Source organism: Melanerpes formicivorus, unplaced genomic scaffold, assembly GCF_026170545.1.
Source record: "Melanerpes formicivorus ecotype bairdi unplaced genomic scaffold, bMelFor1.0.p_v2 SCAF_2, whole genome shotgun sequence".
Classification (NCBI taxonomy): Eukaryota; Metazoa; Chordata; class Aves; order Piciformes; family Picidae; genus Melanerpes; species Melanerpes formicivorus.
Window position 1 is genome coordinate 32,625,246 of NW_027142354.1, and position 12,562 is coordinate 32,637,807.

Here is a 12,562-nt window from a genome sequence, read left to right on the forward strand (position 1 = left end):
TAGTGTAAATGAGTATTTGGTTACTTCTGACTTTATGGCACAAAAACGAAAGTCATAATTTGTTCAGTGCTTCTGCTTAGTAAAACTGATCAATGTGATAGCCAAATCCAGAATAATACAATCATAAAATGTATTTGGTGTTGGAAGGGATCCTTAAAGGTCATCTAGTCCAATCCCCCTGCAGTAAGCAGCGACATCTATTATCAGGTAGGCATGTAGTGTTTTACAAAGGATACCGTGTGAAAGACCTCTAATTTTTGTTGCTGTCTCAATTTTTTATTTAGTTTTTGCATTCCAATAGAGAATGGGGTCCTGCAGTTTAACCAGTGTCCCTTTTTTTTATACTTACAGATTGCAATTAATTCATAGCTGTCATTTCTGATTCAGATCTTACCTGTGTCATCAAAGTTAGGCTGTTGATTTGTTATACACTGTCTCTGTTTTCCATTACTCTATAAGAGAAGTTCTGAACTTTTTGTTGGAGGAAATTTCTGCTGTCTTCATCTTCACATTAGTGCTGGAGAGGGTGTAATTATTCCCTTCTGTCTCTAGTCCATAGCTTTTCTGTTTCCACAGATCAAGTTCCCTTTCTCTCACAATCCAGATAAGCAAGCACTGTCAAACCAAAAACTTGTGCAGTATTTGCTGTTGTAGCAGAAATGTTAATGATAGTACCTGAAATCTCTTGAGCCTTTTTCTTCACGTTCGATCAATGTTTTGTTGGTTTAGGTTTTGGGTTGTTGGGTTTTTTTAGGGGAAGTAGGGGAAAGAGGTTTGGGGTTTTTTCCTCTGTATATGCAAAATGTGTTAGAGAAATATTCTATAGGAGAGCAGAGAGATTCTTAGAGATCAGGACAGTTTCATCTCAAGGTGTCAGTGAAAGACTTGCCACTTAGTTTAGACATCTTTGGCTCCAGGAATTTTTTTCATTCATCAGCCACTCTAGGCACCTCAGGTAGTGTTCTTTATGTGTCACTGGATGCGTCTCAGTCCCAAAGTATGGTAGGTCCTAGGACTGAGACTAGTCAGTTCCCTGCTGCATAAGACTTAACCTGTATCTTCTTAAGTCTTTTGACACACCTTACAGTTACTTCAACCATAGGGAATTCCCCATGTATGCATGGTTTCTGAGCTCCTGGTAGTTTGCTCTATACAGTAAGTGCACGGCTTTTTTTGAGAGAATTTCTGAGTGGCAGTAGATTCTCCATTTATTTTGAACTTGCCCTTTAGTATATGTTTGACAGGAGGAGCAGAATTGTAAAGGCTTTCTCTGGTAGCTTGAGCTGTGCAGCACGATACATGCTGAAGGCTCCATTAGAATGCTAGCCAACCAAATGTGTGCCAGCAGAGCACTCAATTGCACATAGCCATTTCACAAGAGAAACTTAAATAACGTGCTAGTGCCACTTCCTTTCGGTAAAAGTGTCTGGGGGAATGTGTTAGTTGCTAGTGTTTTGGGTTTGGTTTGGTTTGGTTTGGTTGGGGTTTTTTTGACCAATCCACTGCTCGTTACAACAGTCTGAAGGTAAAAAGACATTTGGAAAGGGGAGAGGGGTTTAAGTAGACTGGCTCCCAGCAAATATGGAAAGATTTTTCATAGAAATGCTTTCAATATTTGGAGCTTACACTGAGGAAATAATGCAAGCATCACTCCTTAGGGTAGCCCAAATGTGGTTAAGAAGTAATTCTGAGAATTATGTGATGAAGGGCAGTTCAGTGTATGAAATTTCCTTGAAAAATGTGCTTTGTTTCCTTAATGCTCTAATATTCTTGCTATCTAAACATATTCTCTGTGTCAAATCATTTTTAGCCTTACCTCAGAAAAGCTGCCTCTGTTTTCAAAGGGAGTTTTGCCTAAGGTAGGGCTTGCAACATCAGGACCAGGAATTAGTGTAATGTGACCCACCATTTGTATTGCTTTGGGGTAAATTTAAGAGAGAAGATTTAACATTTTGTGTGTCATGCTGAGATATTGCAATATCTCGGATGGGTTATTAGGCACCATTCCAAAGGTTAAGTGCAGCAACCACATGAGTTGTGGCTTTATCCTTACATGATCTATGCCTGTGATCTGGTTTGTAGACCCTTGAAAATAGGTATTATCCCTAGAATAAAACAAAGCATTTATAAGACCTTATAGAAACATATCCCAAGCTGTTAAATATAATTTCAGTAGAAAAGATTGCACATATCTGCTATTTGAAATCTTTACATGTGTGACCTCACTGAAATTCTGAATCTAGACCATAGTCTGTGTCAGATAAATATTCACAGCATTTGGGAAAGTCTAGATATTAATTTTTAGTTTAGGACTTTTTCTAATTTATATGCATATATCTTTTTAGGGTTTTATTTTCCATGCTGTTTTTGCTTGGCTTGCTTTAAATAAAATGCTTCAATGAAGTGTGGTAGTCTAGCATTTGTTTTGCCTCAGGAGTAGATTGCCCCATCTTGCATATCTGGTCAAGTAAATTGCTCTCTTCCCTGTGTACTTTGATAATAGTACTGGGCTTTAGACTTTCCTGTACAAACCCCTAGTGAGCAGAAAAACAAGGGGCTGGGCCTAAGCGGTGCTAACAGTCTTCTCTATTGTAATGGATTCATTCATCTCCCATTTACATAAATTAATACTTAAAACTTCTTTGGTTGTTTAAGAAAACTCATTAAGCTTTCAGAGTACCTGCATTATGAATACTGTGGCAATCGCTTCCATTGACTTATCTCCTGCTGGTTCACTGGGAACCAGTCCATCTTGGGGTCAGGTCTCTAAGCTTCATTGCAGAATTAAATAGCATTTAAAAGAAAAGGAAGATAATCTTTTCATTACAAAGTGAATGTTGGGCAATTTCCTTATGAAAAAAAAAAAGTTTTATTTGAAATTTTTTTTTAATCCTTTTTTTGTTGGAAAGGCTACTTTTTTTGCTCAGGAAATAGATCATACCTTTTATCCATTTTCTTCTAGTCACTGGAGAATATTTGACATTGTAAGAAAAAGGTCAGTTTCTGTCACCTGAAGTGGGAGGCAAGTGTTTAATGTAAAAAGCTTGTCCAGATTCTTTTCTAATTATTATTAATTGAAAGTTCTGGTTTGCCTTTTTAATTTATTGTCTTCAGTATATGATGTTTATTTTTCTTTATTTCCTATGTGTTTGGGTTTTTTATAGATTGCAGAAAGAAAGCATTCAGCACAGCATTAGCAATGAAGCAAAGGCCCGAGCCCTTCAGGCCCAGCAAAGAGAGCAGGAGCTGACACAGAAGATGCAGCAAATGGAGGCCCAGCATGAGAAAACTGGTAGGTGGTAGGGAAAGATTAGAGCCTGGGCACTCACTCACAAGCCAGGCCCACGCCTTACTGTGAAATGACATCAGGAACACCTGTAACCTTTGGCTGGCCGAAGGGAGCAGATGCTAACTACACCGGAGATTCCGAATTACATATTAGTTAGCGTTTAAAAGAGAAAATGGAAAGTATTGCCCACTGTCTGTTGATTTCAGAGTGCTGCTCTCACATCTGTTGCACCATCTGGATTATGAGTTTATTTACCTGTGTTCAAGAAACGTAAAGCTGAGAGAGACCACAACAAAGTAGAAAAACAAAGGGCTTGTTTTTGGCTGGATTTTCAGGCACACATGTTATATAAAGAAAATAGCATCAGAAGCTCTGCGGGAAATGCTCTGAGCTTACAGTTAAAGTCTCCTGAATAGCATTGAACAGTTCCCACAGTACACACATTATAGCTACTCTAAAAGCTTAATGAGTTTGCTTCGGCATCCAAACTGGAGAAAAGCTTTAGCCATTAATCGGTTCTTAATTCACTGTCGCAGCTGGATGTAATTCACTGGCTCCAAATTGATATGTTCCTTTATTTAATCTTTGCAGCCTCAAACATTTTTAGCACTACCATGTGCTCCCATCCTCTCCACCCCCCACCCCCAATCTAGAAGAAAGATGTTTAAACCCTTGCATACTTCAGGTTGTCATAATAGGTGTGGTAGTTTTAGGCTATGCCTTTAAAATTTAGCTGCAGATTTTGAGCTGAAAAGTAAAAATATATAAATAAATCACTATTGGGTGTAAACAGGAAAACAAAAGATTATTCTAAACAAATTAATTGGGTAAATGTCTGGGATAAGAGGAGCTGTGTCATAACAATTCTTCACATTTCACTTCCATTCCCGTTCCTTTTCATTTCTCCTCTGATCTTGGCTGTTCTGCTTTGCCTGGGAGAAGATAATGCTTCTGGCTGACCTTGAGATAAAACTAGCACTGCTTTCTCCCAGCTTCTCTATCTCTCTCAGTACAAGGCTAGTTTGGGAGGGTTGGAGGCGGGGGAGAGGGAGGGCGGGGTGGGCAGTGGAGCAGCTTCCCTGGTATCTTTTTGACCAGGGGGGTTTCCGTGTTATTTGCTAATCGTAAATATCTGTATAACATTCCAAATACTGTATATTTTGTACATATTAATTGTATTCCATTGTAGAGTGTAATTTTTGCTTGTAAATACAGCTTAATTTGCGTCTGAGTTAGTCCAGCTAAAGTTAATGCTGGGGGAAACTTCAACCCACCGCAATAGGAGACTTCATTGCACGGACTTAGTTGATCAATAATTTCTAACCTTTAATCTGGAAGTAAAATGGGTTTTCCAAACAAGTAAAAGAGGACTTTTGTTGTTGTGAAGTGCTTTGCTGACAACATTAATAAAGGTGTGAATTGGAAACAAAAAATACATTTTATGGAGAGGAAATCTCTAAAACCTGGAAAAGAGGAGCTTCAGCTCTTGAGGAGCAGTGTATATTCATATGGTTAATAAAATACCATTTTTAGCCATGAGTCCCGCGGTACCTTTAGAAAAATTCTGTAGCATATCTTTAGCCTAAACAGTGTCAGATACCTCAGGTTAATTGGCACATTTCCATCTGCTATTGTATTTTCTGCCTTTTTGCAACATTATCACAGTACTAGAGGACCTTTTTGTGTGTTCAGGGAATGCAAACAGGTACATTATGGGTGCTGTCTATAAAGCAGGAAAAGAAAAGAAGCTCTCAGAATCTGTTTTTCTTACTCTAGAGAGCACATGTGTATATGACCAAGTATAATTTTGTGCAAGAGCTGTGTAATTTAACATTTCAGTGCCTAAATTGTCCTAGTAGACAAAAATTTAAACAACATTATGGCTGAGTTTGGTTTTATATTTTTCTAGAAGGATTTTGAGGAGTTAAAAGGGATAGTCATTTATTAGGTACATAGAGAAAACTGTGTATTACACGACTCTAGACACGTACAAGGAAAGTACTTGATTTCTAGGTCATGAGTTTTGGTTCAGACCAACCAAACTGACAGAAACTGAAAAATAATTTGTAAAATGGATCCACTGCAATTGTCACTGGACAGTAAGTCTATATCTTATCATTAAAGACAAAACCCCCCACATTAATCATAATAAGCACAGGACCTAGTAAATAAAACAACTGTTTTTTTAGGGAGAGAATTAAATGAGTCTTCAGTGTGTTTGGGTTGCCAGTGTATCCTCTGCAGCAGTTGAGCAAGAAAAACACTGCTAAGGCATGGCCAAATTTATTCTTTCTGAAATGTCAATGAACTTCCATATTAGACATGTAGTCTAATGGTGGATCTTGTCATACGAGACCTGATTCAGTGGGAACATCATTTAAAGTCTTTGGGTTACCTTATTCTGACACACAGAGCCTTTATCTGGTGATATGTTACATGACCAAGTAGCTGAAGTTTAAAACCATACCAAAGCCAGAAGGGTCTACAGGAAAGAAATTAAGAATATATAAAAATATATATAATTGTAAAATAAATTTCTAGTTTTATGATTTTATGATTTCTAGTAAATGAATTGGAATCCTTGCTGACATCCCAGAATACATTCATAACAAAATTAAAGGAAGAATGTTACATGCTAGCAAGGAAGCTGGAACAAAAATCAGAAAAATACAGGTTAGTATATTTTTTTTTCCTTATCCTGTGCCTTTTATTGTTAAGACATGCTTCCTTATTGTTTTAATTTGTCTTTTAATATTTATTATTATTTATCTTATCTTGAGTGTTACACATCATCTCAATACAATATATGCTGCTTAAGAAAGAGGGGTGGGAAATATTGCACTTTTCAGATTTTTTCCAGCTATTACTTCAAATTTCTTAGGTAATTCCAGTCTAAAAATTGCATACCATTTTCTTCCTGATGTTCATATTCTTAATGTGAAGCATGGAAAACTGTTTTCAGAGCTACAACAGAGTTTCTGTGAAATTAAATGAAAAATGAAGTATTTAAACTTCTCAAAACTGTAGTCTGTTCTCTCATTATTTACTTAAGGCTTCGTTCACAATACTATACACTGAATAATTATCTCTGAAATAATTTTTGTCAAAAGTATTTGTCATCGAAGCTCAGATTCTGCTGCTTCTTATGTAGTGCTTTCAATATCATGTCTAAACACAAAGCCATTTCAAATTCAGGAAAGAAGAAAACCTTGATGCAGTAACTAGTTTAAATAAATACAGAAGTATTAAGGTATGGTTTTGAAAATTCTATAGGACAAAACTGTTTTGTAGTTCTACACCAGTAAATCATTTGGTCGTTACATTTTCACTTGTGAAAATATACTGTTGAAACTTTTCACAGTGTTTCTGTTTAGACTTTTAAACAGGCCTTAAGAGGCAAGTTGACATTTTCCAACTTTTGTAAATTTAATGGAGACTGAATTTGGTAAGTGAGGGTAGCATAGCTTATGAGAAATAAGGAAAATACCCAGCAAAGATAAAATTAGGTTTCAAGGTGGGATTCTTCTTTTGATGGGCAGATTCAGTCATCCTTTTGAGGTAGCATTATAGGGGCAGCACTTAGGGAGGGAAATTGTCTACCTCAGTATCCTGTTTCCAGGAATGGTCAAAGGGGAATGATGCGAGTAGATGGCATGTATGTCTATATATATGATGCTTCCCACAGGTACTGCCTCCAGTGCCTATCCTACTTTCCACTGAATATAAAATGTTACTAATTGTTAAGTTGCTGAAGTTGAGAGATGAATCCTATCCAGAGTGTAGGGAGAAGAAGTGAGAGGAAATTACCTTCTCTTGCAAATATCACAATGGATACTTGAGAGAGGAGCAAGCAGAATTCTTCTTCTGACAAAGCAGGGCTCCTCTGCTAAAGCAGTACAAAATCTAGAGATTCAAATCGTATTATTATTCCAGCAGTAAAAATGCACACAGACTTTGTTGCTAGAGCTCACAGTCACAGAGTAGTAACTGTAAAAGGATGAAGGAAAGACAGAAAACATACTGTGAAAACACATTAGTCTCTGAAAATAAATACTAGAGATTGCCAAGTGTTTCTCCACCTAGCAGCATTAGCCGACTGTGTCAAGAACCTGAAAAAAAGGAAAAGGAGCCCTCTTGGTTCTCCAGAAAGTGGTATGTTTTGCACAAGAAACAGTATGGAAGAATGTATGAAAGTGGTTCTGAGAAGCAGCCCTAAAATAGCTTGAGCTTGCCTTCGTTAGAATGGGAGCTGCTGCAGTCAGTAACAAGAATGGAGAAATAAGTTGGGATAATGAAAGCACGCAAAAATGACTACAGAAGGGTGGAACAGGAGAGGGTGGGAAACCTTGAACTAATAGGTGGCATCAAAAAGTGATGCAATCAGGAGATCAGATGCAGAAAATTACTTCAAAGTGTTAAATGCATGGGCAGTATATATCTTTCACTAGCATCTCTCTGAAAGGCAATCCTCATGCTTATTGTCACTGGTTATAGTCTGAAACCATACTTCTGAGACAGAATGTCTTCTGAAAAATAACAGTTTTTCAAAAGCTTTATAACTTAGCTCTCATGTGCATTGATAAACAGATCATGAAGCAGTGGCATGTCCTATCTGCACAGAAATTATTTTAATTTTGTTTCTGTGGTTTTGACCTTATAAACTGAATTCTGGACCTGGGGGTATGCTCTCTTGCTATACTTCTAGAATTTTTGTGCATTGGTTTCCATGGAGTTAAGAAATAACTGTGTACTATCAGTACCAAGTTTTGGGGTTTGATAGAAAGCAAAGGGCCCATTTGTAGTAAGAGGTATTTCAGACAACTACATATTTGCACAGTTTTGGTACGATGCCTCTGAAATGCACATATGCTTTTATATTTAATACAGACTTTCTGAGAAATGTAGACTGAAGTTTTCTTGTTCATATCTAAGATGGAACCAGGATTCGGACAGCTTCAGAAAGACAATGTCAGGCAAATGATAACCTCCTCAAGCTGCACAGAAAGGAGATACTATGACTGTGAAGGGTTTTGTATGCATAGGCATATTTAAAAATACAGTCCTTTGTTGATTTCTTTGAAGTTATTCTGTTGGGATTTTGTGGTGGTGGTGGTGGTGGTTTGGGGTTATTTTTTTGTTGGGTGTTTTTTTGTTGTTGTTCAGATTGTCGGTGTCTGAGTTTCTAGGTTGTAGATTAATGCTTAACACTACCCACTGTGTATTTGTGATTTGCGTTTTGTAATTAAGGGGAACAATGGGAGTCCATTGGGTCTCATTATATATAATGGTTGGTTTAATTTGTTTCGCTTCTATCTTGTTAATTGTAAATTGATCATTAAGATTTGAATTCTAATCTGTCACCAGGGTTGTGAGTATTGAAGCTAGAGCAATGATCCTGCTTCTAATCACTGATGATGAGAAGCAAATTTTATCATTTTGGTACATATTGCAGTTCATATATTTTAACACTGTATTTTATGGTGTTATAAATATTGTTAAATGACTTTTAGTGTAGTTTTACTGTTTTGGACTATAATGTATAAATTATATTACTGGTTTGGCAACAGTAGGCATCCAACTGTGTGAGTTTAATTGAAGTAAAGAACACACACTCGGCTGAACTATTTTTTATGCATGTTTGGTTGACTGCAGTCATTGCGCTCAATACCAGAAGTGAAACATTTGTTGAAGGTAGCCATACAAAGACATGAAACGGTCTGTCTGAAGGATCAGTCATTTAAATGATATGCAACAATACTGTGTCAGCAGAAAATATTTTAGAGCAAGTATTTAATTGCTGTACAAGTAAACAATTGGTTTTAAAAGTAGGAAAAGGAAGTACTTAAAAGCACTGCAATGCAAAAGGTAGTCCGGAGGAGTAAAGGCAGCATTGCTATCTTAGTGTGCAAAAAGCAGCACATCCTAAAAATATCCTAAGACTGATTTTGAATTGTGGCTATTTAACATTTGTTGGTTCTTTGCCTCCACTATTTGAATATTATTGAAGAATCTGGGTTTTTTCCAAGAGTCTTCCAGCAAGGACTGTAGATAAAAACTGAAATTTGTTTTTAAATAGAAATTAAGACTTTCTTGGTGGTTGAACAGATCCAGAAGCATATGATTTTTTTTTTTTTTTTTTTTTTTTTTTTTCTTTTGTGGTTGTTCCTGTCCTACCTCCAGTCATCATCAGTTATTTTGAATATACTAACAAGTAAATGAGATTTGACAAAATCTGTTACCCATCTACTTACAAGCATGCATTTTAAATTTTCATGAGACACAGCTTTGCTCAGTGCATTTTTGTAATAGTACAGATTTCTTACTGGTCTCCTTAGTCTATCAGATCTCAGAAGCTTATACAGATACATGAACATGACTGTCTGTCTGGTGGGGCCATGCTGAACCTGCAGAAGTGCAGCTCCACTCAGAAATCATCTCAGATGGCAACAGTCCAAATGTTTGCATGCTTCGTTTTCTCTGAAGTTCACTACAGCTTACTACTCAGTCTGTTAGACCCAAAGTAGGTCTTGTAGAACAACATCAGCATGTTCATGCTGTGTCCTTTAGTTGTTCCGGATCATTCAGACATTGCTTAGTGCATAGATTTTTCTTATTTACCTCTTTCCCTGGCATTATGCATGGGCTCTCTCTGAAGTTCAGGACTGTGTACATTGACACTTGTCCCACTCTCTCCAATTCCTGTTGTGGCAGCTTGGGAACAGAGTAGTTCAGCAGCACTTCTGCAGACGTGGCCCTACCTCTGGCTGGGTGGAATCGCTGCTCCTAGTATAAATGCACTATCGTGTTAAGTACAGTTTTTCAGGCTTATTGCATTTATGGTTTTATGAGAGTTGTTTTCAACCCAACAATTTTAAAGTTATTTAAATGGTGCATAGAATGAACTTCTATCTTAAACTTTGGAATGTGAGGTGGGTGTGTGGTACTCAGCCTAGTACTGAGACTGGTGTTCCCTCTTAAATGCTGAAATGTGAACCTTTTAACATTGACCTTAATAAGCATTCCACCCTTCCTGTGTGCTGTCCTCCAGCATTTCAATGTAATAAAATACTTGAATCTGTGTGGATATTTACTTAGAAGGGAAATGTGTAGGTAGTCTTAACTGGAAGGAATCTTTTTTCCTTTTTTACTGTTTTTTCTGAGTTCCAGTGTAATTACAGAAAGTGATTTAGGAGAAGTGAACACAAGTAGCATGGTTCAAATTATCAGCCATTTAGATCTGTGTTTTACACAATAAGGATGCTACTCTTGGTTTTGGTCCTTTTAAAACTTTTGACATTTTTGTTGCTTTAAAAGTTGCTTCCACTGTTTCTGTGAATGAGATAGCCACATACAAATACAGAAAAACCATCAGGATTCACTGGTTGGGAAACCCTACAAATGTGATAATTACAGCGTTCTTCACATGGCAAATGCTCTTGTTGTATTTTGCTGACAAAAAGGGAACACAATCTTGAATTTAGTTTCTGTTACCATTTAAGTGGGCTTTGTGATGTCAGGGTGGTGGTAGCCAGGAGGGGGTTGGTCTCTTCTCCCAGGCAACCAGCACCAGAACAAGAGGACATAGTCTCAAGCTGTGCCAGGGGAAGTTTAGGCTCAAGGTGAGGAGAAAGTTCTTCACTGAGAGAGTTGTTAGCCATCCCTGGAGGTGTTCAAGAGGGGATTGGATGTGGCACTTGGTGTCATGGTTTAGTCATGAGGTCTGTGGTGACAGGTTGCACTTGATGATCTTTGAGGTCTCTCCCAACCTTGGTGATTCTGTGTCTTTGTTGAGCTGCTCTGCAGTGGACCTTTACTTTTATCCACTGATTTTTCCTTATAGTATCAAGTACAGACCACATTCATACTGTGTGATAAAAATTGGGCCAGCTGGTAATGCTTTTTTATTGCTGGCATGTAAGCTACTAGTGTTTCTGTTAAATGATTGGTATAAAAATTCAACTTCAGTTGCCTTCCTGTAACATTCTGCCCACTGCTACGTGCCTCTCCAGGAAACTCTTGCATGTTTAAGTTGGAAGTACAAATACATCACCACAATCATGATGTATTTGTCAGTGTTGTTCTTTAATAAAGATGCAACTCCTTATCTAAATTCAGTTGCATACTGTCTTCTTCCAAAGTTTCCCCTACTAAGTTTTCAGATTCACAGATGATATCATGCATTGTTCTCTATTTAAACAGGAGAAGAGTATGTTGTCATTTCCAGATTTGACTTGTCAGAGTAACAACATGTTTTTGAGGGAGTAGTATTCCTTCCCCCCTGCACTTTGTTGTATTTTTCAGATTGTCAGTTGTTGTTGCATTCTGTAACAGCCAGAAAGGTAAAGTATCTTTCTGCCGTAACTGCAGCATATTTAATTTTGTGATTTAAAGATATATCTGAAGCTTTTTAACCTCAAGATCTGGAGTGGCAGATGCCATAAAAAAAAAAATAATTGCTTCCTTTTGATTCTTGCTTTCTGTTGGTATAGCAGATTCTGACACGTTCTCATTAACCTTTTCCAAATAGTTAAACTCTACAAGTGCATAATGTATATTTTATCACAATTTAATCTGAGATCTTTTCCTGATATTAAGAAACAGCTCATGCCTATTCCTCCATGGGCTGATGGTTAGAGATGTAGCAAGTAGCAGTCCCAGGTCATCCAGGGATCTGCACAGTCGTGAAGAATCAGAATTGCTAGAAGTGACTAATTTTCTTAAAGGCTCTGCCAAGTTTTATGTTGATTAGGGTGTGCCTGTATGATTTGTCCCTTGTTTCTTAAGGGTTTATTAATTTCCCCTCTTAATGTGTTGCTTGTTGCTTCCCCCCCCTTTTTTTTTTTAAATCCATGTAATGGTATTTTGGGCACATTAGATTAATGAAGTTTCTAAAACAGTACCACTATTGAGATTTCAACCTGTACAGTGCAGTAAATGTTGAACAAGTTGTGAGTAGCCATTTTTAAAACTAGACAGTAGCTTTTATGAAGAAAGTTGTTGAAATGTGTCTTCAAAATGCTTAACAAGTATGAATTTAATATTGTTGATCTTATTTAACATTAATGTGTAAAGCTGAATGACATACCTGTTTAAATTAGGCTGAAGTTAGCATAGCCAGTCTATGACTGAGTGGTTACTACTATGGACATATTTACCAGATACCATTCAGCTTCATGTTCTTTTGTTTTAAGATTATTTGAAACAGTTTTGTTCCTGTAAGTTCTACTAATAGCTTGTTTTATGCATTACTTATACATGTATAAAATTTTATAA

The 12,562-nt window shown here is 37.1% G+C and overlaps 1 protein-coding gene across 1 annotated transcript in view; it reads left to right on the top strand.

Moving 5' to 3' along the window:
• The window catches only part of SDCCAG8 (SHH signaling and ciliogenesis regulator SDCCAG8), a 117,937-nt gene that overhangs the window by 60,658 nt on the left and 44,717 nt on the right, over positions 1–12,562 (top strand). Inside the window, 2 exon segments of the mRNA XM_068155484.1 lie at positions 3,165–3,292; positions 5,854–5,962. Of these exon segments, the coding sequence (XP_068011585.1) occupies positions 3,165–3,292; positions 5,854–5,962 (237 nt within the window).